Genomic DNA, 27,828 nt, shown 5'->3' on the forward strand with positions numbered 1-27,828 from the left:
TTCCCAGATATGTGGTCTCTAGTGGAAAATTGTTTCCACAGGATCAATATTTTATGCAAGAAAAAGTTAATTTTGGCCACAGCATTCAGGTTTCCTTTGGGAAAATCAAAACAAAATATTTCCTCCACTACATTGACTTAATCCAAATCAAATGTTTCACTTTATTTTTTAACTGAACAAGAATATTTGATTTCGACTCAGTTCAACGTGAAACTGCCTTTGGGCTTGCTGTTATGGTGGATATAAATTGTCCAGGAGAATAAGGGAATAAGACAATTTGCATCACAGCCAGTTAGCTGGCTCACAAGAAAACATTTTTAATTCAACAATATTAAAATGCTACATTTAGTTCAAAAATACTGAAGTAAAAATGTTTGGATACTTCCAAGGTGAACTTCTTCAGAACTTTTCCTCCTGTGAAAAAGATTTGATAGGGAAAAAAATATTTAAATAATCAATATTTCACAAGAGAGATTGTTTTTTTTTTTTTTCAGCTGTGATTTCCAGCCCCCAAATCATTACATCAGTTTTATAACACGGCAACTTCATTAAGCTCCACTGAAATCACATCAGCCTAGAAGTGGCATCAGGTGCAATGATACTGATCCCAGTGCAAATCTTTGGACAGATAAAAGATGTGCCATGCAGTGCTGCAGTTTCTCTCTCACATTTACCTCCCTGTTGGATCTGTGAATATGCAGAGGAGCTTGGAGATCCTGAAAGAATAACATGCAGTGAGAAAGGAGGGCATGCTACAAATCACTAGGAACACTGTACATCCATCCAAAATTCATGGATGCATGAGACAGTGAGGATTTAGAAGTAAGAGATAAACCACAGCTCCACTTAGGACTGAATAGTGACTGATAACAATTGTGTGAAGGCATAGACATGAAAGTTTAGAAAGTTTGTTATTTTTGTATATATTTTATATATATATTTGTTAACTACAGATTGCATAGTAATTATAACTTATGATATCTAGTTCTCATTCAAAAGTGTGGTCATCACAAGTACTCCAGACCAAGTTAATACAGACAACAGAGACCCCCACAGAAAACCACCATCTTACACACCACAGGTTTTCAGCCCTCAGGACCTGTAGCCCATAAAGAGGGGATGCTGGTGCCACAGCATCCAACTTGTCTGGGATCTTCACCTGTGGACAGCAAAGATGAGGGTTGCTGATTGGGTGTAGTTTTTGGAAAGGTCATGACAACCTGTTCTGACCCTACTGCAACAGCATGGGTCGAGAAGGTCAAAAGATCCAGAATGTGTTCAACTACAGAGTGTAAGACAAAAAGAGAGCAGCGCTGTTTAGTTATTTGTTCTGCTTTGTAATAACTAGGCTCTGATTCACATCTCCAGGCACCACAGTATGAACCGCTCCAGCAAACCCTGGAAAATGTAAACAGAGGTACCAAATAACAGCAGGTTCAACCACAACAAAAATTATTCACTTTCCCCTTGCCTGACTTTTAGATGTCAGAGTGAACAATTAACCTCAGCAGTTTATACATTTACTGATTACACAATACACTCAAAACATCAAGGAAGGCAAGGACACACTCAGAGGCCTGGAATTATCTCGAGAACACTAGGTTTGAGTTATGTAAATGACCTGTTTTACAGCTGTTTAAAACTTGTTTGTTTTACTTTTCCTCTATCAGATGAAGTTATTGAAAAGCAGTAATGTGCACCACACCAATCATAAAAACCCTGCCCGAGTGGACACATAAATGTCCTACAATATTTCCAAGGAGTACTAGGGTGCAGAGGAGGGATACGTTGATACACTGGTGTCTTCCAGAAAGTAGAAAGCTGTATTTTCCAGTGCCAGCTTTGTTTCTGAATAATGCTCTATGTCTAGCTTCAGGGCATATTATCACCGTTTTAACCTAAGATTTTGCTTAATTTGGACAGACTGCAGCTGTCTTTGTTTTCGATGCAGACACACAGCCTGGGACTGCAGGTCACAGTGTGTGAGGCTCTGTTGCTATCAGAGTGCAAGTTTGCTTGTTTAAAAAATGGAAAGTCACAGGACCCACAGTTTTCCAGAACTATTCGCTTTTAGGAAAAACAACAATCAACAATGGCGTTAGACATTGCAAATAATACAAGCGTTGTGTTTCACTGTTGTTTCAATACAGAGCACATGCTCAATTCTGCAAGGAGACAAGAGCACACAACAGTGGAAGCCTAGGTCCCCTCCTTTCACTGGGTTCAGCACAAAAAGGTTGGATGCTTTTTTATCGCTTGACACATATAATGATACCACATGGAAGAGAAGCCACTTTCAGGTTGAGGGGGGATGTAGTAACTAAAGTTTCTGAGGTAAATAATACGATATACTTCTGCTCAATAGCACTTCCAACATCCTTTGCTAGGGACATTGTAGGATCATTGTAGGACAATGTAGGACATTGTTTTCGACATACTGGACTATACAAAAGCATTTTCTGGCTCATCCATACTTCACATGCAAGGAAGGGCATTTCATCTGACTGTGCCTCAGTTTTGCATCTGACAAGTGGGATGGAAGAGCATTCAGAAGGCACTCAGATGGTATGGTGATGTGTCTGTCTACAGCCAAAGGAGATGATGCAGCACCTACCTGAAGAGCTTATGACTGTATCTGCACAGGTCTTAGGCATAGCAACATTCAGCTTGTTCACACTTACTTTCTATATTCCTGATGCCCAGAGTAGCGCCACATTCCTGAATAAGACTTCAGAGCCAAGGAAGGAGGAAGTATCTGAGTGAGCCACCTCACCACAGGAAAGGGGGAGATGAAACTACTCACAGAATCACAGAATCACAGAATTTCTAGGTTGGAAGAGACCTCAAGATCATCGAGTCCAACCTCTACCTAATGCTAACAATCCCCACTAAACCATATCCCTAAGCTCTACGTCTAAACGTCTTTTAAAGACTTCCAGGGATGGAACTTCGGTGTGGATGGAACAGGAGGGTGACAAAGTTCTGCCTCTTTCTACACTTCAGGCCTACAGGGAGCTGCAGATGTGAATTCAGGGTTCACAAACCTGTTACACACAGCCTATTTCTTAGTGTATTAATGCAAGAAAGTGGAAGACCAGGTCCTAAATCTCCCTCCCAGTCTTGGAGAGGGAGAAAGGTGCACAGATCTACCTGGGCTTTGCTGGCATAACCAGCCTCTGATCCACAATTTAGTACTGACCTGACAGAAAGTATCTCCCACCCATGGCTGTTATGTTAAAAGGTCATTTGAGCTTTGGAAGAAGCCATCTAAGAAAATAACAGGACTCCTGATCTCCTTACAAAGGATTAAACCTAGCACTAGCCTGGGGGTCTTGCATCCATTTTTGCAGTAGTGATTTTCAACAGTAATCAAGTACAACACGTACAGCAGGTCTGCACTCTCACACTGAGGGCATCTTCTTGGGGACATCTGCCAAACCCTCTCGAGCAGAGGTGCTGAATTCACTTGGTGAATGTGGTAACTCAATTTGGTTATCATGTTGAAGGAGGGAAGTAAAGGGCTTCTTCAGGCTCTCAGAAGGCACTGCCAGGGCTGAAACATTTATTGCTAAACTCAGCTTTATCAGCCTTTTTTTATCAGCTTTTCTTAGCTGGAAGTCTCCTGGGCTCAGCTATGGGGCTGGAAAACTTCAGTGCTGAGATGATTCATTTCTGATTACTGTGTAGGAGCTGCCTCCTGGCTGCTCTGTCCTGCTATGATAGCTGCTGGCCAGGGCATAGCTGGTAGCAAAACCTTCCACGGAACAATTTCACTACGGACAGCTTTACTGTAAAAATGCCTCATAGATAAGGAAAGACTTCCTTTAATAAAGTTTTGACCCCTGAAAAGATCAGCACATGCCAGCTGAGCTGCAGTAAGTCTCCATATGCTTGCAGCCTCCTGTGATCCTCAGTGGGGTTAGGGATGCTGCATGTAGAGCTGGGCTATGGGAGCACACACTGAACCCCTCAGCTCAATTTTGGGCAATGGTAAGTCTCGGTGAATTTGGGAGAAGCTTTTGTATTGTGTGGAAAATTTAAGAGCTGCCTACTTCTTCGTTCATGTTCTGGCAGCAGAGGAAGCTGGGTGTGTATGTGTGTGTGTTTTGTCTCCCTCTCTGCTGTTTACGGTTTTGCCTTACTGAACTGCTTCCTTTGGGACACTTCTCTGGGACAGGCTGCTGGGGTTAACTGTAGCATCCACCTCCTGACAAATGGGAGTGACATCAGGGTGACTTCAAAATTTTTATAAATATCTGCTGCCAGTTTGATTAATGTGCCAACACAGACTCGGAGTTAAAACTGCAGGGATTGATCATTATTTCTTCCTTTTAAGGATGGCATGATTTCCTCTACATGGAAAAAGCTTCACACTTATATTTTTTCACCAGTAACTACCACTGCGAGCCTTAGATTTCGTCTCTTTTAAGCCTGCATCCTGTAAAACACTGTAATTGCATGCAGCTGTGTTTGCAACCCTCCGCAAATGGGAAGTGTGCGCTGAAAAAGACCCAAGCCTAGGACCTCCACAACACGCAAAGAAAACGCTGCTGGCTTACCAGAAAAAGACCCTGTTTGGTCTGCCCTCCCCTGCCGTTGCTACCTTGCAGTTTATGACATCCGGATAGTGGGAGGTCTGACAAACCGAACAAGGCAGTGAGCAAGAAATTCCGTTCCTGTGGAAATCAGTAATTCCTCCGTGCAGGCTGCTTTTGCTCGTGTGTGTGTGTGTGCTTTCTTTTGTGTCACTTTGTGAAGGGCTCTGATATTATTATTATTTTAAATATAGCTTGCCCTGGGGCGGGGGAAATGTACAAGGAAAGAGCCAGCAAGCAGCCTATCTCTCAGAAGAAAAGAGCAAGCCTCGCAGCACGGGAACTAGCTTCACTCAAGTGTGCAGTTTAGAAGTAAAAAAAAACAACAACAATAACAACAACAACAACAAAACACAAGACCCTATTCCAAACACCACCATTTCAGAGGACGCTGAAGAAAAAGGACCCCAAACTGGCTAAATACAGTGAAGGATACGGTCAAACAGGGTACAAAGCGAACCTAAACGCAGTTTGAGCATGGGCTCTGAAGTGCAATGTAAGTCTTCCTTATTTTTTTATTTTTATTTTTTTTTTAAGTCATAATATCCAGTTGTTTAATTTCCATTTTGAAGCCAGGCTGGGCCAAAAGGTACAATTAGCTACAAAAACCAACGCGGAGCAGAATGTGGGATCTCTGATACCAGCCTGAACATGATACTGAAATACAACAGAAGTCAGAGACTATCAGCCATATTATGGAAGATGTACTATAAATAAGAGCATATCTAATTATTTCAAGAGAAAGATGCTGGATGGAATCTTTAATCAACTTTCTTAATAGGGAAGCAAGAGCTCTGCTGTTTTGTATGGCAAGCTATTTTAATACTGCTGTGTTTAAAATTGTGTGATTACAGTTACCAATAGCAATAAGATGTAGCTCCAGAGGGGAGTCCTAGTGGTTGCAAAAGTTTTTTTTCTCTTTTATTTCTACAACATTTTTGCTCTCTCAAGCCTCAAGTCCACAGTCTCTAGCCTCCAGTTTGGCTTTGCTGTTCAGCTGGATTTTCGATGTGTGCCAACGCTGGACTTCCTATGGAACGGAAAACAAAACATTTCAGCATTCGGAGTAATTCTGGTATGTTTTTCTACATCATGCTACTGGCAAAAATGCAGTCGACAAAAGATTGTGCTCCATCAACTTCTGACATGGACATCTGAGGAATATAAAGCCTGATGGTGACAAAGGGTGATAATTTCCTATTTTTCACTATTTATCTCACCGGTTTTGGACTTAGCAATGGATATTCTTTGTGATGAGGAGAGCTCTGTGAACCCAACTGCAAACTCCTTAATACAAATAAATCATGAGAGAAGACTCTACAGAAACGTTTACGGACCCGGAGAGATTAATATATCACATCTCTTTAACTTGACTGGGGACTCTGAAAACCTAACTAATCTTTCGTGTGAAAGTAATATGAGTCCACCATGCTACCCTTCCCTGTTTCAGCTTTCACAGAAAAACTGGCCAGCTTTGCTGACAGTGATAGTGATTGTTTTAACCATTGCTGGGAATATTCTTGTCATCATGGCTGTGTCACTGGAGAAAAAGCTGCAGAATGCCACTAACTATTTTCTAATGTCACTTGCAATAGCTGATATGCTGCTGGGTTTTCTTGTCATGCCTGTGTCAATGTTAACCATACTGTACGGTGAGTATTAGCCATGTAATCTGCTGCATGTATAGAGAAGCTTTAAACATTGCATGCACAAGTTGTTGTTGTTCTTATTTCAGTCTCTTAGCACAAAGAAATTGCAGTTACTCCATGCAAGGTGAAATATGTGTAAATGGTTAAAGGATGTAAGAATAGGTGAAATGCCTTTCCCCACTTTATATATCTAGTTATAGACATTTTAAACTCAGCCCAGATCATTAATTTACTACTAATTTGCTGATGGAATTGTCTCAAAATGTGTATGAAGATGTTTTGTTCTCCTTATTCTTTCATTTTTCCCCATGGCTTATAATTTCCAGTTTTTCTGATGAGTATTTATGGTCCTGCCAGTTACTTTGCTCTGCAAATATGCACAGAAGCAGTAATGACTACCTTTAGATTAAAAGTTGGCAACCCCTTTAATTTTTTTTTAATGAAGTAATTCAAACTCTAATAATTCTCTTAACACCAACATCCTGCTCAGACCTCCACTTGCTGGCAAAGGCTGCAATAAATATTGTGGGAGTTAAAAAAAATGGATGGGAGTTAATTCTGCCTATTTTTTAGTAACATTTACAGAAGCAAAGCTAAATATCGGCTATGATTTCTTAAGAGAAGTTATTTAAGAATTAAGTGGATTATGACTCACAGTTCATACCCGTGTAGGTGATTAATAGCAGACCTTTCTTCTCTTTTTCACCAAAATTATTTGCAGCACAGCTCACGTAGGAAAAAGCAGCAGCCTGTGCATTCGGTACAAATACTGCCAGGCTGTTATCACCCCTAAACTTTGAGAAATGCATTTTCCAGTGCCACAACTGAGTGGCTGCAGCTGAAGGAGAAGCCAGACAATGTCAGGAGGAAAGTGAGGCTGTTTGCGAAGATTTCTCTTGCTGCACAATTTCGGGAGTATAGCTCTTGAGTGTGAGCCTGTAACTTATGAGAGGTTTCATCCAAAAAAAAACGATTTCAGCGTTTTTTACACAGATTGCACCCCAAAACGGTGTTGGGCATAGGTGAGGGTGCAGTGTTGTGATTTATTGTATTAACGGTGAAATTACCTCGGTGGTGGAGGAGACGGTGTAAAGCTGGGCAGAAACCGTCCGGTGCCTGAGCTGAACAAAAACCCTGCCTGCTTCCCTGAGACAAGCAACAGGGACTCCTGCTGGCCGGGCTCTGCTGCTGAGGAAGGAGAGGAGCGAAACCCGAAGGGCTGAGGGGGGATTTCGAGGGGGAACCGCCGGATTCTCGGGCACAAAGCTCCGCCACCCCCCGGAGGTGGCGCGGGGGGAGCGCCCCGGCAGCATCAGCCCAGTGTCATCGCATGGTGACAAGCGATAGGACGCGAGGAAATGCCTTAAGTTGTGCATGAGGAGGTTCAGATGGCGCATCGGGAAGAATTTCTTCATGGAGAGGGAGGTCAAGCATCGGAAGGGGCTGCCCAGGGAAGTGGTGGGGTCCCCATCCCCGGAGGTATTTGAGAAATGTGTGGACATGGTGCCTAGGGACATGATTTAGTGATGGGTGCGTGGTGTGAGGTTGATGATCTTGAAGGTCTTTTCCAACCTAGACAACTCTATGCCACCCACACTGATAGTCCCGAGTCTGAACAGAGGACTTTTGCAAGGGGACTCATGAACCACACAAATCCTTGGACCTTTTCCTCCCTAACCAAACTTCAAATTGAAGCCATGTTTTTGTCGCTGTTGGTTTTGTTGTTTGTTCTTGTTTTCCCCCGGATAAGTGGAGGGTTGCATTAGACAGTGACCAGAGCACAGCACAAGGAAGAAGTGCCCCATCCCATACGCCACTTACCATGTCCTTGGGCCAGCCTGGAGGATGTTATCTACACCCTTCCTGACTTCTGTTTCATCTGCAGTTGGCTCCTCTCATCTACCTTCTTATTTCGTGGTTCTGTAGTCTCCAAGGTGGTTTATCTGAAGGGTGGTGTTTTTCCCTTCCCCATCCAGGTAAAGCAAGGACAAGAGGTCTAGGAGGGTATGACAAATGTGTTCCCACAGAGAACAGATGCATGGTGTCAAGTGCAGAAGTAGTTTATGCCTTTTCCCTGTGTAAACTGGCCTTGCCTGGCAGAGAGAGGCTGCTTGGAAGACATAACCCTGAAAGACAACCCTCACTTGTCACTCCAGAGACTGGATTCCCCTTTTAAAAACCAAGAAAAAGATAAAACATATCCATAAATACCATGCAGCTTGTCAGTGCCAGTCATATTACAGTAGTCCAAGAGCATCAGGAAATAGGTCTCAGTGTTTACGGAGACTACATTTAATTAGGGGCAGACCTAGCTCCTTTGCCTTTGTTCCTACTATTGCAATTTAGGCTGTACATGTATCTCCAAATGAGCCAGGCACTCCCTGAAACACTAACATATTCTCACAACACCAGCTTTGGCATTGCCCCATGCAGAACTGTTATGGGCAGCTCGAGTAATATGCTCAGAATTAAATCACCACAAGATATGGGCAAGGTTAATTGCAGAACTTGCCCCAAGAAGAGTTATTAGTGGTTCCCTGCAGGATTAGAGGGACCTTTGAATGAGAGTCCTGCAGGGCTCTGCTTATCCTGGGTCTGTTCAATACTGCTCTTAACTATTTGAGCAGAGTATGAGCTTGCATGGTTTTCCAAAAGTCCCAAGCTGGGAGAGGTTACAAGCACTCAGAGGGACGGGATCAGAATCATCAACAATGATCTGGACCCCTGAAGAGAAAGTCTAAAATGAACAAATGAAATTCACTGAGGATAAATGCAAAGATATCCGCTTAGGAAAAAGATAACAAACCAACTACTGCTGGGGAAATTAGTCCAGACTTCAGGAATATTGAACGAGATCTGTCTGTCAAAATGAATCATAAGCTAAGTGTGCATCAATAGCATCCTTTTTTTAATACAAAACACCCTCATCATTCCAGGTTGCATAAGTCAGGACATTCCCTGCAAGACCTGTGAAGCAATCTTGCATTTCACTTAGCAGTCAGAAGGTCTTTGCAACACCACAGAGTCCAGTGTTGGTCACTGCAGTATAAGCAAGATAAATTAAATAGATTCCAGGGCAGAGAAACAAGAAGCACAAAAGTTCTGAAAACATCATCTGCAAGCAAAAGATAAAGGAATTGGCTTTGCTTTGTCTGGAGGAGAAAAAGAAAAGGCTAGACAAGGCACGATAGCCATCTTCCAATAGCTTTCAGAAAGGACAGTAATCAATTATTCTTCATTGCCATTGGAAAGAACAAGCTAAAAGAAAGGCTTAATTTGCAACAGAGAAGATCTAGACTGGATATTGGTAAACACTAATGCACTTACTTGGGATTGCTCTCTCTGAGGGAGCCTATCATGTTCATTGATGATATAGGGAATGCCCTCCTTATTAAATATGTGGAAGGTATCTAAAGATAGGTGATACGAATATCACTGATATGCGACTAAACACATATGCTTCTCTAGCTGCTACTAAACCTGAAGTTTCAGTTTCAGAATTTACAGAATCTACAGAATTTTGTAGATCAGCAGGTGATAATAATACATTAACCACACCAAAGAAAAATCTTACAAGAAAATTCAGAAATTCCACACTTAGAGTGACAAAATTATTTCTCTTTCCACAGATTTGCTGCCAGAAATGGTTAATTACAACATCAAGCATTACTCATATAGAATTAAAAAGAAAAATACATACCCAGCATGTAGCTTGGGGGAAAAAAAATGGTTTCTTAAAACAGAAATTTTGTCAGGCAGCTTCTACTGAAGGCATTACTCACTACCAGCTCTTCTTAGAAGTATATATGCAGTAAGACAAATGCATCACAACAAAAACCACGAATATGTCACATTCGTAGCTGACGTCAACTTTCTTTTGTGCAGGATACATGTGGCCTCTACCTACGAAGCTCTGTGCCATTTGGATCTATTTGGATGTGCTTTTCTCCACTGCCTCCATCATGCACCTCTGTGCCATCTCGCTGGACCGCTACATTGCTATTCGAAACCCCATCCACCACAGCCGGTTTAACTCAAGAACGAAAGCTTTTGCAAAAATAATCGTTGTTTGGACCATATCAGTTGGTAAGTGAGGAAATTTCTCAGCATGCAATTGCAGATTTTGAGCTTTTGAGAGGATTTGACATATATATTGCAGCCTAAAACCGTATTCTCTGCCTGAAATATTTTGCTTGCCACAGTGAAAGAAGTGCTGTAATGTAGTAATTAAGCAATAGACAATCAACAATGACAACAGGAAAAGGAGGAGAAGCCGAGCAGCACTGTCATAGGAAGAATGCACATCAGCAATAGGTCTACTGAGTTCAGGTTTGCTTTAAGGATGTGTTTATTTCCCATATTGATTATCCATCGCTATCCTAACATCTGAAAAGAAAAATACAATCTTGACTTACAAGAAGGTTTCCCTGTTTTACGTAAATCAATTGTTCCCAGCTTCTCATTAGGGTAATTTGCTCAGAGTTTTTTCATATGGGCAGATCTTTTCTGGTTTTCTTGGTTCACAGGGTGGGATATTTACACCATCCTGATTAGGAGGCATTACTGCTCTGCATACCCCATAAACCAGAGACGTTTCCCACAGGAAAGTCCAGAGTTGCAGCCTTAAATATGTGCTCTGAATGACTCACCAGATGAATCTCTCTTTGCACTGCTATAACCCAGAGACTTGAAACCAGACGTGGCAGTGTCACTTGCTCCTTTACATGGTAGCAGCGCTCTGGGTCCAGAGCTGCTTCAAGGCGTGGGAGATGGAAAGGGTTTGGTGTCTGCTGCCATCAGGGTGTCGGGGCATTTTGTCTGCAAGTTGAACAGAGGCTCTCAAGCAGGCTGAAAGCACAACTCCCTTTCTGCTCATCCATTTCTGTAGAGCTCTCTCTGAGCACTGGCAGCTCGCTTATTCAGAAGCAGGAAAAATTCACTCCCTTGCTCTGGAATAGAGGAATGTTGCCAGCAATCAAACGTAATTAGCCACTTCCCTGACTAATATAAATTAGTGCAAGTGGTAACTGTAATCCATTACCAGGGAAGGAGATAATGCCTAACACTGCCACCTGCCTGCTGCTCTGAATTGTCTCCTGGCCTCCCTTCAGCCCTGTCAGAAAAAAACACTCCAGGATATTTATGGCCTAAAGTAGCTGCATCTTCTGCAGCACAGCAAGAGATAGCAAGAGCCCTCTCTCAACAAGAGGGCAGTTCTGCATCATCCAAAGTACCACAGACCTGGCAAGGTCCAACAGCACCACACGTGGTTCTGGATGTGGTGTGTCCAGCCGATCAGATGTAGGTGTCTAGCACAAGCCTAGAGCAACTCACTCAGACGTAGATGTCTTCATTTAGCTAAGATGAATCATACCTTCTATCCCTGCAGCCCCTTTTTTACCATTCCACTAGAAAACACATTAATTTCTACATTCATTTTCTTCCAATCTTGGACACCGCTAAGCATAAGCATTCTCTCTATAACATAAAAAAGAAAAGTATTCATTAAGTGTATCTGTACTGTGTTTGTATTTGTGTGTGCTGCTTGTTCTTAGCGTGTGAAACTACTGTGCTTTTTAAACACTAATAAATTCACAGAAGGATCAGAATGAGCAAACTAGTGGTCCACGTACCTCAGCATCTTTTTTTCAGACAGTGACTTGCTATCAGAGTGTCTGAACTAGATCACTATTAAAGCGAATTCAGAATAATCTATAATTTAGGCCCTGTTGTCTAGAATATGGTTCATGTACTCTAGTAGGCGGGTTTAGTTCTTTGATATATTGATATTTAATTTCAAAAGTTAGGAACATTTTTTGCAGTAATAGCTGGTAAAAACTTACCACTTTAAAACAACTTTTCTGCTCTCTAGAGGATTTTCCTCTAACAGTGATCAGCTAAAACACAGATTTTATTTGTTATCACTGTGGCAAGTGACAGCAACACAGTCCCTATTTATATAAATCTGAAAATTGCAACTCCTGGCTTTACTGGAAAACACACAAGTGTGGCATGAATGAGGAGGACGGAGTCAGTTTTACTGTGATGGGATAAGGACATGCGTAAGGCAATGGGGGATGTTAGAAAGATAGTTGGACTGACAGAAAACTCTATCTCATTCACATATCAACACAGCATGTGGCTTAAATAAATGCAAAAGAACTCAAAAAAAAAAAGGAGATTGAGGTGTGCAGGTGTGCAAAAAAATTGTAACGGAGCTCCTGAGCTGCCCATTGGAAATCTATATTGACGTTGCACCATGGCATGTTGCTAAATAAAGTAAAGAAAAATGCTGGTGTTATGAGCAAACTTGCTACATGCCAGGTCTCCTGTGCAATCTAATGTCAGTCGGTCCGTGACTCTGTCCTGGTCCACCCTAGTCCGACTCAGAATGGATAGGAAATAGTTTCTGAAGAATGAGGTGCTTCACACATCATTTGCTAATAGGAAATGGTTTCTGAAGAATGAAGTGCTCTAGGTATCATTTACCGATCTGCAGGCTCTCAGGGCTACTTGGAGTGGCAGTGCTATAAATTACTTAACTCTTTGCACCTTCACATGGGTCCAGCTAGCACAGGCACAGCCAGTGCCAGGCACAGCATGCTTTCCCCAGTGCACAGTGGGGCTGCTATTTCAGTGACAATTTCACAAAGATGGGAGCTTCTCAAGGTTTTGTTCTCCAGCCTCAGTCCAGATACCCTTTGGCTGCCCTTTGCTCCTGAAATTTGCAGCTGGTGCCCTGTGAACCTCTCTGAATCTCTTCTAGTACTTCTGCATCCTCTTTGAGACACAGGTGGCCAGACCATAATATTGAAGACATGGACAAACCATAATTCATCTTGTTTCATAATGTTTCTGCCTTGTTCTCAGTTCCCAACTTAGTAAGTCCTACCATGCTGTTAGTCTTCAGGACCAGTCAATCGGTGGTCTTCTTCTGTTAGCTTCAGTGATGTGGGAACTAATTCAAAAAAAAAAAAAAAAAACATAAAAAATGACAGGTTATGTGATTTACTTGACTTCTGCAATCTTGATTTTCTTGGTAAAAAAAAAAAAAATATTTTACTAACATTTGTTTTTGCATTTAGTGGAAGAAGAGCATTTAGCCAGCAGCCTTTCTTTCACTAGACCATGTAATGCCACAGGCAATTGGCTTAAAATGGATTATAATTACTGTAACAGATTCTAATCATGTCTTTAATTCTTAAATCATCCAGTACCCAGAGTGGCTAGATAATTAGATTATTTGTAGCTGTTGAAGGCAAAAGCCCATTAGACCCTGAAAATTATTCCATTTGTTTTAAAGCACAGAGGTCATTAGTGAGAACAGGTGTAAAAAGCCCCAGCATTTTCCCTTCCTTGAAAAAATTAGACCAAAATGTGTTCAATAGAGTTTAGCTGGGATCTATAGATGTGCGAATAGAGCCTATGCTGAAAAATACAGGTAACACACCTCTAAGTGGGCCTAGGAAACATACTGCTCTACAAGAGGCCAAAAATCAGCATTCTCTCCTTTAAAAATCCTTGAAAGGGCCACATAAAAGAGTTAAAGTCATGAATGTTAAGCCCCTATATATATGTCATTCCTCAGTCCTTCTTTCTCTCTGTTCCTCTGCTAATGGTGAAGTTTGATGAAGCTCAAATCCTCTTAGTCTGAGTTTTCTCTTTGCTTATCATTTCTCACTCAGCCTACACATCTGCTCGCTGCCTTCAGGCAGTCTCTGCTCTCCCCAGTCACTAACAACTTGGATTTATTCAGTACTTTTCAGGCAGAAAAAAAAAAAAAAAAAAAAAAGGTATAAACTGGAGCTGGACGAAGCTGGTGAAATATTCCCCATAACAAAACTCTCCATAATTTTGCCATTGCTTTCGAGGTTGCAAAACCACATAAATCATGCTGCATATGAAGCAACATTCTCCAAAACGCAGGGTGCAAAAAGTTACCTCCAGGTGTATAAAAGAGGTCCAGGGCAACTCGGCCCTCTGATATTTTGGCTTTAAGCTGACACAGAGGCTTTACACTTCTTTCTCAGGCAGCCTGCAGTTTCTCTGCATGAATTCTAGCTGTTCTGGAGAGTACGAAGGGCCAGGGAAGCAGCTGGGATTTGCAGAGCATAGCTACCAGCATATCAGGATTGTGGTTTGTTGACAGCTTTGGCCTCCTTCAGCTCACTGAGCACTTAGGACAAGGACATCCTTCATTTGAAAGTCCCTTTACTGTTTTCAGAAGGCACAGATAGCCAAGGGGCTGCAGGCTGGGAATCCCTCTTCTGGCTCCACCACATCCTCCATTTCTTCCTAATGGCTTTCTTTTAATTTGCCAGTTCATTCATGTCTCATTTAGGGGTGGTTTAGCATAGGAAAAGGCTACTTGATATTACATGGAATATACTTGCCTAAATTACAAATAATTGCCACAACATTAAAATCCACTAATAAAGATTCAAAGGTGAGCACCTAAATTTGGAAGCCCTGAAGCTAACCTTAAAATATCTGCTACACTACAGTCTTTACCATAAAAGCCAAAAACGGTGACACAACACGTGGAGAAAATTAAATTAATGATAGTGAAGGGTGATTGCACAAAATCTTGTAAACACAGCATTAGAGCTTCGTCACCATCTCACAAATACAGGACCTTCATTGTATTGCTTTATAGACACATGATATATGAAGTTCAGCAGTCAGCAACAGTTGTGCCAGTAGGGAGTTCATTGCCATCCTAATGACCAGCCATGACAACTAATAAATAAATGAACATTTCATGTGCAAGTTGTCTGAGAGACGCTAATACGAAGTGCTGTGATGCACACTTCCAAGTTGACTAGCACATGCATTCTGGTTATGAGACATAATGTTTTTGAAAAAGACACGTAAATATCATATTTACTTTCCTCATTGATGTAAATTATTGCCGTCTTTATTGTGTAGCAGAATCCTTTGCTTGATTTGGTCCTCCCAGAAGAGTGAACGTATCTTACCCATCAGAGCAACAGTTTACCAGTTATCTCCCTCTTATGAGTGTGTAGGTTAAAAAACCTTGCATTTTGAGCTTCTGTATCTCTTTTTCAGTAGCTGACGAGGAGCTGTTACTAACCCTATATTTCACCTTTTTGAAAATAAAATTAAAAAAAAAGCTTAAATCAATGGGAATAGAATAGAATAGAATAGAATAGAATAGAATAGAATAGAATAGAATAGAATAGAATAGAATAGAATAGAATAGAATAGAATAGTCCAATTGGCAAGGAGCTTCAAAGATCATCTAACTTAGCTGCCTGAGCACTTCAGGGCTAAGCAAAAGTTAAAGCATGTTATTGATGCATTGACCAAATGCTTTTTGAACACTGATGGGCATGGGGCACCAGCCACCTCTCCAGGAAGCCTATCCCAGTGTCTGACTGCCCTCACGATAAAGAAATGTTTCCTAATGTCCAGTCTGAGCCTTCCCTGGCACAGCTCTCTGCAGTTCCCATGTGTCCTACCATGGGTTCCTGGGGCAGAGCCCAATGCCTCCCCCTGCACTTCCCCTCCTCAGGACATTGCAGGCTGAGCAACGCTCCCCAGCTGCTGTGCCTGAGTCCAGCACTACCCTGTCTCAGCTGCAACACCCAGCATTTTCCTTGTTGAACTCCATGCCATTGAATCTCATTGAGCTGATGTCTATATTCTCCAAATCTGGAAACACGGAGATAAAGAAACATCATAAAGATCCATAGGGCCAAATTTCTGAAGCAGAGACATGTGTGACCTGGCAGTTTTCTAAATGGGAGAGAATATATTCTACCAGTACATATGTATTGTCAAATAGAGATGTAATATATGTAATTATTATCACATACATATTTACCATTTTCTTTGTGTAGTTACCTGATTGTCAGGACAAGATGAAGGCTTTCTTTTCCCATGAAATTGTCATATGCACTCATTTTATATGCTTCTCCTTTGCAAGAAACATTCTGCTTCACAGGCAAAAAAAAAAAGGAATGAGTGGTCACACCATTAATGTGTGTCTTTTCTTTCTGCTTGGTTTTATTTTAAGGGCAAGTTTTTACACAATCAAGCTGTATTTTTAATATCATAGCTATGTGGAAGGTTGATCAAGGTACTGATGACATAATTTGTTCATTGTCCTTTTCTTTATTTCTTTAACTTGTCTTTGCTTAGAAGACCATAAGGACTGTGCTCTTCTCACTGAAGCTACTGGCAAAAGAAACATTAAGTTCAATTGGACTAGGCTGGTCCTATTATCAAGTCCCTTTGAATAAATAAGCCCTATAATCAGCCATTCTCTCTTTTGTAGGACATTTCAGAGTAATTGGAATGTTTTAAGAAAAAAAAAAGGCAGTAACAGTACAGTGCCTATTATAAGTTATTCCTCTGTCTTTGAAAGGCTGTATTTTTGGCCAGTTGTGTACCCAGCACAATGTGCAACACACACAAGAATCCAGGATGTATTTCCCCACTGGAGAGGGAAGTCTTGGTCCCACCACCAGGCCAACATTTCTCCAAAAAGTGCTATGTAAGGTGTTGCAAAGTGTAGAAAGGATTTGTACACAGACCTCTCTGGTAGATCTGGTAGATCTAGTGGATCTCTGCAACAGCATAATGCCAAAAGGGGTTCCTATATTGACCAAGAAATTAGCTGAGCATCTCTAATCAGAGGAACAGGGACTTCTGCACAGCAGAAACCACATGCAGTATAAATGAATGTGAAAGAAGTGCACAAGGAGTCATGTTGGGATTTATAAGCTCTGTCATTTGTACACTGTAATTGCATTTAATCACCTTATAAATTAAAAATAGTGTTGTTGAAGTAGTACTGTGCTGCGTAAAGAAAAAATATCGTGAAAAAGAAACTTGAAGCCCTTTTAAAATTGCACAGAGCAATCTCACAGCTTCGTTTATGTGTTTTAAAGAATTAGAATTCGATAAAGCCAGATTTTGCGTTTTATAATGTTAGGAAAGATAAATGTATCACAGGATTCTGCTTTAAAATGAAACCCATACATTTGCCCCAATTAGCATGAACATTGCAAACTATGGCACACTTGGGCTGCAATTAACTTCCCTCATGCGTTTCCCTGCCCATGTCGTTGGCACCATTCCTGAGCAGAAGCCCAGCTAATAAAAGTCACAGGGTTTGTCAGAGCTGAGACAACATATTGCTAATTACCTGCAACAAAATTTAGTAGTACCTGTCAGCTGATTTTTCCTCTGTCCTCCAGAGTCACCAGTGGAAAACAGCCTGCCGAGCTCCTATGACTTTCTGAAAGCAGGTGGAGACACTGCAGTAAGGTCTCTCTTTTCTGGCTGATCACAGTTGGAGCCGTGCACGTCACAGTGTTCAGCCCTGTATGTCTCTTGCAAGGAAATCTCACCCACTGGGAAGACTTCTTTCCTTTGGGCAGAACATAACTCTCATTACAATTTTGTATTTGACCCAAGCTTTGAAATATCAAGTGGACAGCTATTGCTAGGATGACAAAATCACAGAACCACAGCATGGCAGAGGCTGGAAGGAACCTGTTATAGGTCCCTATCCCCAAGCCCCGCTCCAGCAGGGACCCCAGAGCAGGGTGCCCAGGACCCCATCCAGGTGCCTTGTGTCACTATCCCAGGAGGAGACCCCACAGACTCAGGTTGAGCTGAACCATGAGACTCCTGAGAAAAACATTGTGTGTTTTTAGGTCTCGGGTTCACAGAGTGAGCAGCATAACTTCATCCTTACAGCTGTGTGCCCCAAAGTTTGGGGTTGAGAGCTCCCATGGTAAAACAAGCCCTGGTTTTCATACTACTGCACGACATGAGGAGGCTACTCCAGCAAGCAGAGTAACTATTTTTAGTTGCAAAGGTAGTTCATGTATTCTTGTTTTTTTTTTTTACATTGTCAAGGTGACAATGATTTGTGATGTTTAGCAGAAAGATAAGCCTAGCAATCTTTGCGTATCACCTACACTGCAGCCCGTAGATGGGAAATATGGGCAGATACCATCTATTGCTTTTCCTTCTGCTCTTTAACTCTGACATCTTCCAGATGTGAAAAGGGCACTGCCTGATCTGACAAAAGACCAATTCAATCTGTGTGAAGGGTGGGCATCCACCAGGTGGGCAGCAAAGCATAGAGTAGATTATCCCAAATCATTATGTTCAGACCAGTACCTGTTGGTAAATTGTTTTACATCCTGTTTATTATTATTATTATTATTATTATTATTAGTAGTAGTAGTAGTAGTAGTAGTAGTAGTTTGCTTTTGTTTTTGCAAATTATACATCATGGTGGGACATCTACCCCAATAACCATCCACTAGTGCAACTTCCTTGTATATCTAATAAGAAGCTGACTATTTGCTTGATGAGAAGCCTCTGCAAGCAACTACAAAAAATAAAGATCTGGGTACAAGTGGGATCTAGACTAAAAAATGCAGCTAGAACTGGGGTCATGAGGTGCAGACCATGGCCCTAAGGAGGCAGCAGGCAGCAAAAATAATGTGTCTCAGCCTAAGCCTCAACTTTCTGGACCAGAAAGTCCAGAAGAGGTACAGGGATGGTTGTCTGTCTCAGGGCAAAAGTGTAGCTAAAGAAAATAAAATGCTAAAAAAAATTATCTGACGATTACCTTCAATGCTGTGTTAAACTACACAAGATCAAACAGCAGTGCTGGAGAAATCTCAGAGAGATACCAGCAGAAATCTCTGTTCAGTCCAGTGGAGGATTATGCCAGAGTTAAGTAAATTACCAGCATCTAACAAATCATCTAAAGTAATATTTAAAAGCCCAGAAGTGTAAAAACTGGGATAGTAGAGGATCTTGTCACTTAAACTGCTCCAGGAGCCATCGCATTAGTTGCTTATGATGGTGGAATATCAAAGATCTGTCCATAATTTCTCGCTTATTGCTACTATTGCTTTTTTATGAAGCGTTACCGTGTACTTAGCATGTAGTATAATAAGTTAGCCCTGAGGAACCCTCAGGAGCTTCACAGCTAAAAAGGCAGACTGATAACTTGTGATCTGAGGAGGTCCTGATAAAAATGTATTGTGGTGGTTTGTTTTTTTCAATGTTGAAGCACGGTTATGCCCAGACCTATTCTCCTGGGGGCCTGAACAATGAATGTTGCAGGAAGCCACCTATCATGGAAAACAAAAAGGTGATTTGCTAAGCAAGAGGAGTATCACAGATGGTGGGGATTGATCCCACTTACAGGTTCTTTTGCTTTTCAGACAGCAACATTCACCAAGCAAGCAAAAACTATAAATTTCTTACTTCTTTCAAGTAGAAATTAAGCCATTGCTACAGGGAACTTAGAAACACCAATGTGATTTAAACACCAGCTGTGTACACAGAAAGGGAAAAGGATGTTTGACCTGCTCTCATGCATTTTCCTGAGCAGCAGCAGCAACAGGTTTGTCCATCAACGAGCTTTAAGTAAGAGTGTGGAGCACTTTGCCCCTCTGCAGAGAGCTAGGCTGGAGACCGATGGCACATCTTGAAATTCTTCAGACGAAACATTCATCTCTTTATCATAAGGTCAGTCACTTCCAATCATTTCTAATCATCACAGATGAAGTGGTTACACAGCCTGAGTCCCCCAGAGGAGAATATTAAGGCCAGCTCCCTCCCGGATCCCAGCTGACAGCAGGACTGCAGATGCCATCTGGCTACCTTGGGCTCAAAGGCTGCTTGGCTAGCCACCCCCAGGCGAGCCTTCCCCTGTCCTCTGTCCATGCTTAGCCAGGCACCTCCTTACTCTCCACTCCTTCCAGATTCAGGGATAGTTGCAATTTCACCAATAAATTGTTAAGAGTAAATAATATTGCAGATAAATTGCAGGGTGGGAGGTCTTAAAAGTTTGCTGTTGTTGCATTAGAAACCTTTACAATTTCCTCTAGGCACCGTGTAATGTGACACAGAGTCCTCTCTCCTTCCTGGCAGGCCTCCCCTGGTTGGAGGCAGTGATTAAAGCACAGGCAGATGTACAGAGCAAGCTGGAGTCCATGCAGAAAGGCTGGCACATAGGGCCACGTGTCCTGCCAACCTCGCTTGAAATGCAATGCCACTGTCCCAGCAGGGAGAGCCGGGATGGGGACCAGGGCAAGGGGCAGGCAAAGGGCTCCCAGGAGACCTCACAAGACCCATAGAAAAATATAAATTGTATTGACAAATTCTAGAGAGGCTGTGGGGTCTCCTCCTGGGAGAGCGGCACAAGGTGCCTGGACAACGTCCTGGGCACCCTGTGCACAGTAATCTACAGAAGGCAGTGAGATTTACTTTTTATCTAAAAGTTGACACATTCAATGAGTCTAGGGCTGGGGTCTTTGACAACTTTCTCCAAGCTTAACATAATTCAGAAATTCAGAACCAGACTCTGAGGTCTAGCCCAGCATGGTAACAGGAAGATCCGTCAAATTTCTGGGAGATCCAAGGAAGAATCCTGCATGTGCTCCACATTGTTTTGTTCCTTAGCCATATTGTACAAAAATTTATCTACTAGGCAGTTCCTTATTTAGTTAAGAACAGCACAGGTTTCTCCAGCAATTTCTTTCTCCTTTGAGACCCCCTTTCTGTCCATCTGAGTGAGCAGAAGGTGAAGGCAGCCCTTGCAGACCAACTTGGGCTGGCACTAAGCTGGGTTTGGTTGCAATAGCAAGGCTCACTATTTCAGCTTATTCAGCTGAAACCACTGGTGTCTATTCACCATTGCTCCTAGCTGCATACATGGTATGATCCAAAATCCACAATCCCTAAATCTTTTATCAAATTAAATTTCTTTAGGGCATTTATAAATCTTTCTTTCTTTCTAACTGTTTGACAAGTGTAGACTTCTAGATGCCTCTGTTAGTGCCCTTGGTGACTGGGTAATCGTATTACACAGGAGGATAACAACTTCCCTTGATCTGGGATAGCTGTCAGGAGCCAATACGCACCTTGGCAGAAGCCTCTTCCCAAACCAAAGATAACATCACTAGATGAAAAGCAACAAGTGTACTGGTGGAGAGACTCTACTGGAAATTGCAGTGTAAAAATTAGCATCTTTTCATCAGATACTGAGAAGGATTAGAAAATTCGGCAAGGAAGTAGGAAAGACTGGACCTGAAGGACACGGAATTGCGATAAATAAGTCCTGCTTCATAGCTAAGAAAGGGGATTTGAAGTGTATATAGACAGAGTGGCACTTGGGTATGAGAGCAAGGAAAATGCTGCACCCAGGAAATAGGACTGCATGCACATTTTGTAAGTGAACAGGATTATACCAAAGCTATAAGCAACTCCATCAGCAGTTTCTTCTCATAAATAAGCCAACCCGGTAGCCCTGGATTTCTAATCAGTTGGGTCAAACAAGGTGCAGACGTCCTTCATTTCTTGCTCTGTCCTCTCTATAATGCCCTACTGATTCTGATTTGTTTCTTTTTAAATTATTACCACAGTCTTGCAAATTAACTTGGACAGGCAAATCTCTGCACTTGTAAGAAACAGGCTTCATATCAACGACAAATATATCAGGGGGACACTGAGACTTTTCTGATTCTATTTTTCAAAAGTGAAATAGACCAGCTCCATCATTATATTATTGTAAATGATCATTTACAATAATTTTCTCATGTAAAAAGAATTGAATATATCTCCTACTAGGCTAAATAATATGCTTTCTGAAAGATTTTCGGAGCTGCTGACAGCAAAGCTCAGAGTTTTTTCCTAACATTCACGCTGACTAGATGGAGCCTCCAATGGTGATTCCCAAACCACCCCGTGCTTTTCAACATATGCTTTCCCCTGGTGGAAATTTCTGCTTCTGCATTGCTACCCATCAGCAAACTGCACAACTTTGCTATCGGGCAAAATCTGGGCAGTAATAAAATTATTAGCACATCTCTGTGCAGTGGCCCAGGATTTGGCCCATAACCTGACTATGTCAGAATCGATGCTACTGCTAAAATTTGAGGCAGGAAGATTTTGTTTCTTTTTCATGCAAAGGTGAACAAAGGTGCTGAGTTTTGTCAAGAAACTGTAATGGCATTTCTAAAAGGGATTTCCTAACCCATGCACATTTATTTAGGTGCATGGTAATGCTCATTTATATTAAAATCAATTTAAATTGGTGTATATGGGCTGAAAACATGTGACAGTTGAAGGAGAGTTGATGGAAGGAATCTTGACTTTATAGGTTCATTCCCCTTCCTTCTCTACATCTGAAATATCCCCAGTTTGTCAGTCTTCAGGGCATGTTGTAAATTCTGGCTTTGAATCATTGATAATCTCAGCAGCTCAAGGCAGCTACAAACCCAGTTTACCTGTCCAGTTAAATTGTTTTTATGGCTGCTGTGTATCTCTGAAGATTTGCAAGCCAGCAGCATGTATCACTAAATCAACCTCTGTCAGTTTTACCAGGATTTTTGAGAGAACAGCATGAAGGATGCCATTGCTTTACTTCTTAACCTTTGGTGTTTTTAAGAGCCTTTTGTCACCCTGAAGTTGTGCCCAAATGGTTGAGGTTTAACGCAGGATTTATTACTCATCTTTATTGTTTGGGTTCTGTTTTGTGGTTTATTAAAGTCTATAGAGTTTGAAACAACCACCTGTGTATAAATCAAGCTATGTGAATAAATCACCTTATACTGGAGGAACATAATATTTAGGGTTTGTCCACAAGGGAAAATGTTCTGGTATAAATGGGAATACCAACTGGAAATGAGGTAGCTAATGTACTTCTAGTGCTTCAGTGGATGCTCCCAATCAGGGCCAAGAGCTTCCTTGTGCCTCAGCTCAATTTGATTTGGACACAGAGTAAGACAAAGCATAAAAAAGCACGCAGAGCATATCAAGACTTTTTCCAGACTAATCTTGAGGTAGTGGGAGCCAGGGACGTGGGGTGTGGAAGAGCTGTGCTGCAATAACTCTTCCTGCTTGGTCCTCTCTAGTAGTTTGAATACAGTTGCACAGTCTGTGTCTTCTTAAACAGGCACAGTCACCAAAAGCGGGGAGATAGAAAGCATGGACTGTATAAACAGCAGCAAAGTACATATCTGAATCAAGGAGAAATAGAACAATCCTCTTTAAAGAATTAATTCAGTCAGTTGCTATAAAGCCTAATAAAAACTAACTGTTGGGCCATGCCAGCTGTTTGTTGAGTGACATAGGCTGCTGTGGCTGACACTCTTAAGGAGTATGGGGATTTCCAGTGAAGCCATACAAATCCTTGGCTGGTTGCTTGGGTGTGGGGGGGGCTCTGGGGCCTTCCCTGTAGACCCAGCACCCTGGTCCTGCATCTGGATCAGCAAGATGATGCTTGCTGCCATGGCTGACAGGAATTATGGAGCCTAGCTTTGTCTCCCCTTCTCTTGTCTCTTTGAAGCCTGAACATGGGGCCCTTTAGGAAGTGCTGGTCTGTTGACTCAGGCTCTTTCTCTGGAAGACTGTGTGTTCAGCTTTGGGCCCCTCACTACAAGAAGGACATTGAGGCCCTGGAGCGTGTCCAGAGCAGGGATACAAAGCTGGTGAGGGGCCTGGAGCACGAGTCCTGTGAGGAGCGGCTGAGGGAGCTGGGGGTGTTTGGGCTGGGGAAGAGGAGGCTCAGGGGAGACCTCATTGCTCTCTGCAGCTGCCTGAAAGGAAGGGGTGGGGAGCTGGGGGTCGGCCTCTGCTCACAGGTAACCAGTGACAGGACCAGAGGGAATGGCCTGAAGCTGTGCCAGGGGAGGTTCAGGTTGGCAATGAGGAGACATTTCTGCTCAGAAAGAGCAGTCAGGCACTGGGACGGGTTGCCCAGGGAGGTGGTGGAGTCACCGTCCCTGGGGGTGTTCAAGGAGAGGCTGGACGTGGTGCTTGGGGACATGGTTTAGTGGTGACACTGGTGGTAGGGGATGGTTGGACCAGATGGTCTTGGAGGGCTTTTCCAACCCTAATGATTCTATGGTTCTATGCCAGGATGGGGTACCTGGGTACAGTAATTTGAACATAACCTTTATCAGCTCTGCGATTTTATCAAGAGGTTAACTGGTATATCAGCATGCATTTTTCACATATCAATGAACACATGAATACAGCTTAGACCAGGACCTTTCAATAATTCTGCCTACAGTATGAGTTTGATCTTGTCCAAACGTCATTGTTATGTGGCTGACATTCATGGCCTTGCACAATGCCTCCTAAAAATCCCATCAGAGTAGAAGCCTGGTTTGGACAGGGAAATTTCTATATTTACATTTTAAGCCTGACTGCTTTCGAATTTTGTCCCTGTGTCCTCGTTGGGACACATTTGCCATTTTCATGCTACAGAGGCCAGAAGCTAACCATTGAAGAGAGACAAATTCTGCTCCTTTGGGATGAGGAACAATAAGTTTAGTCTCTGTAGAGATGTGAAAAGATAGATTTGGGCTGGAAGTTAACTTATTCCATGCCACAGTATGAACTGTGGGATCCCTTACATCAGCTGAACTGGGATGTACACAAAAAGGAGGTTACAGCTGTCAATGTTCTCTGCTACCAAACTGTGTGATACAGAATCACAGAATCACAGAATCACAGAATTTCTAGGTTGGAAGAGACCTCAAGATCATTGAGTCCAACCTCTGACCTAACGCTAGCAGTCCCCACTAAACCATATCCCTAAGCTTTACATCTAAACATCTTTTGAAGACTTCCAGGGATGGTGACTCCACCTCTGGTACTTTCAGATTTTATAGGGACCAGCTACCTGTGGCTGTAGGAGAATCACAGAATCACAGAATCACAGAATTTTCTAGGTTGGAAGAGACCTCAAGGTCATCGAGTCCAACCTCCAACCTAACGCTAACAGCCCTCCACTAAACCATATCCCTAAGCTCTACATCTAAGCGTCTTTTGAAGACTTCCAGGGATGGTGACTCCACCACTTCCCTGGGCAGCCTGTTCCAATGCCTCACAACCCTTTCTGTAAAGAAGTTCTTCCTAACATCTAACCTAAAACTCCCCTGGCTCAACTTAAGCCCATTCCCCCTCGTCCTGTCACCAGGCACGTGGGAGAACAGGCCAACCCCCACCTCGCTACAGCCTCCTTTAAGGTATCTGTAAAGAGCAATAAGGTCACCCCTGAGCCTCCTCTTCTCCAGGCTGAACAAGCCCAGCTCCCTCAGCCGCTCCTCGTAGGACTTGTTCTCCAGGCCCCTCACCAGCTTCGTCGCCCTTCTCTGCACCCGCTCAAGCACCTCGATGTCCTTCTTGTAGCGAGGGGCCCAAAACTGAACACAGTACTCGAGGTGCGGCCTCACCAGAGCTGAGTACAGGGGGACGATCACCTCCCTAGCCCTGCTGGTCACGCTGTTCCTGATACAAGCCAGGATGCCGTTGGCCTTCTTGGCCACCTGAGCACACTGCTGGCTCATATTCAGCCGACTGTCCACCATCACTCCCAGGTCCTTCTCTGCCTGGCAGCTTTCCAACCATTCCTCTCCCAGCCTGTAGCTCTGCTTGGGGTTATTGCGCCCCAGGTGCAGGACCCGGCACTTGGCCTTGTTAAACTTCATGCAGTTGACCTCAGCCCATCGGTCCAGCCTATCCAGATCCTCCTGCAGAGCTTTCCTACCCTCAAGCAGATCGACACACGCACCTAACTTGGTGTCATCTGCAAACTTACTGAGGGTGCACTCGATGCCCTCGTCCAGATCATCGATGAAGATATTAAAGAGGACCGGCCCCAGCACCGAGCCCTGGGGGACGCCACTAGTGACTGGCCTCCAACTGGACTTGGCTCCATTCACCACGACTCTTTGGGCCCGGCTATCCAGCCAGTTTCTAACCCAACGAAGCGTGCGCCAGTCCAAGCCAAGAGCAGCCAGTTTCTTGAGGAGAATGCTGTGGGAGACGGTGTCAAAAGCCTTGCTGAAGTCAAGGTAGACCACATCCACAGCCTTTCCCTCATCCACCCAGCGCGTCACTCTGTCATAGAAGGAGATCAGGTTCGTCAGGCATGACCTGCCTTTCATAAAGCCATGCTGACTGGGCCTGATCGCCTGCTTCCCCTTCAAGTGCTGCATGATGACTCTCAGGAGGATCTGCTCCATGAGCTTTCCTGGCACTGAGGTCAAACTGACAGGCCTGTAGTTTCCTGGGTCTGCCCTCCGGCCCTTCTTGTAGATGGGCGTCACGTTTGCTAGCCGCCAGTCGATTGGGACCTCCCCCGATAGCCAGGACTGTTGATAAATGATGGACAGCGGCTTGGCCAGCTCCTCTGCCAGTTCCCTCAGTACCCTTGGGTGGATCCCATCTGGCCCCATCGACTTGTGCACATCTAAGTGCCGTAGTAGGTCACCAACCAGTTCTTCATGGATAATGAGGGCCACATCCTGCTCCCCACGGTCATTCAGAAAAAATAAAAACATACAGGACTAGGAGTGACTGCTGCAGCTCTGCTGTGAGCAGCACTTTTGCACTTGAAGGGATCACAAGGAGATGTGAAAACTCCAGCTTACAAACTGAAGCTCATTTCCATTCAGTCACATTTCAAAGCCAGAAATGTGGATGTGAGATGCCAGTTCTTCAGAACATGTTCACAACAAAACAAAGCAGATGGAAAATTGCTGCCCTTGTGTTTCGGGTGAGGAGTTGTAACTGACTTTGGCCTTTCCCTTGAAAAAGCTTGCAATTACACTAAAATTTTCCTCTTTCTGGTGATGCTGACTCTCCTCCCATGACTCTTGATGCGGCTGAACTGTATGGTCGGTAGTAACAAAAGGCATCTTTTTACTCTGTCAATACCATTGTTTACTTTATCTCTGCAGCTCACATTAGGTCCTTGAATGAAATGAAAAAACAGCCCTGCCGTTATCTATACTGGGCAGAAGCGGACGGAAAAACCTGTGGTGTTGCTCTGACTTGCACTGCATTTCCATGAGGCTGAAATGAGGTGCTGGCAGGCACTTAGTGCCTTCGGTATCCCTTCAACTCATCAAAAAAAAAAAAAAAAAAAAAAAAAAAAAAAAAAAAAAAAGAGAGAGAGATTCAAAACTTTCCTCAGACCCCTCGGAAGTGTTCATCACCTTGAATTATTCAGGCAATGAGGCTCCTGCAGGTGACCTCTTCCTCAGTGCCTTCAACCAGACTGACCTGGGCTTTTCCAGGCAGGACCCTTCCTGGAGCTGCTGGAGGTTTCTGACAGCTCAAGCCAGGAGCTGTCCCACACTGTATGAGTTTGCATCTCACACGCCGGCTTCTCATAGCCAAAGCTCCAGCTTGTAGGCTCGTGCAGTCTTGGAACAGAAATAGAAAGGGCAATACCACAGGCTCTCCATCACCCTCTGCCCTGGGCAGATAAGGAGGGTACTGTTGTAAATTGGCCCAAGGCACTGCCATGACTCAGTTCAAAGCTGTACAGATAAAATAAGCCACAGTGTTGTTAGAAAAAGAAAGAGCCTTGTAGAAGCTCCAGTAGCACCAAAAGAATTAAGAGAAAATTTGAAGAGAATAATAGCTTAATATTATTACTATAATTATTATTTTGCACTGTGCCTGGACTTCAGGGCCTTCTTCTTGGACTGGTGCTCTGTTAGGCACTGGACAAGCATGAAATGAAGTGAAAGCTTGAATTTTCAAAGGGTTCCCCATCTAAGCAC

The 27,828-nt window shown here is 43.1% G+C and overlaps 1 protein-coding gene across 1 annotated transcript in view; it reads left to right on the top strand.

The window, feature by feature from the left end:
* Positions 1–5,605: 5,605 nt before the first annotated feature.
* HTR2A (5-hydroxytryptamine receptor 2A) overlaps positions 5,606–27,828 on the top strand; it is a 28,177-nt gene continuing 5,954 nt past the window's right edge. Inside the window, exons 1-2 of the mRNA XM_084529680.1 lie at positions 5,606–6,247; positions 10,130–10,330. Of these exons, the coding sequence (XP_084385806.1) occupies positions 5,833–6,247; positions 10,130–10,330 (616 nt within the window). The 5' untranslated portion in view covers positions 5,606–5,832. The remainder of the gene's footprint in view (positions 6,248–10,129; positions 10,331–27,828) is intronic.

This window comes from Aythya ferina (assembly GCF_964211825.1).
Source record: "Aythya ferina genome assembly, chromosome: 1".
Classification (NCBI taxonomy): domain Eukaryota; kingdom Metazoa; phylum Chordata; class Aves; order Anseriformes; family Anatidae; genus Aythya; species Aythya ferina.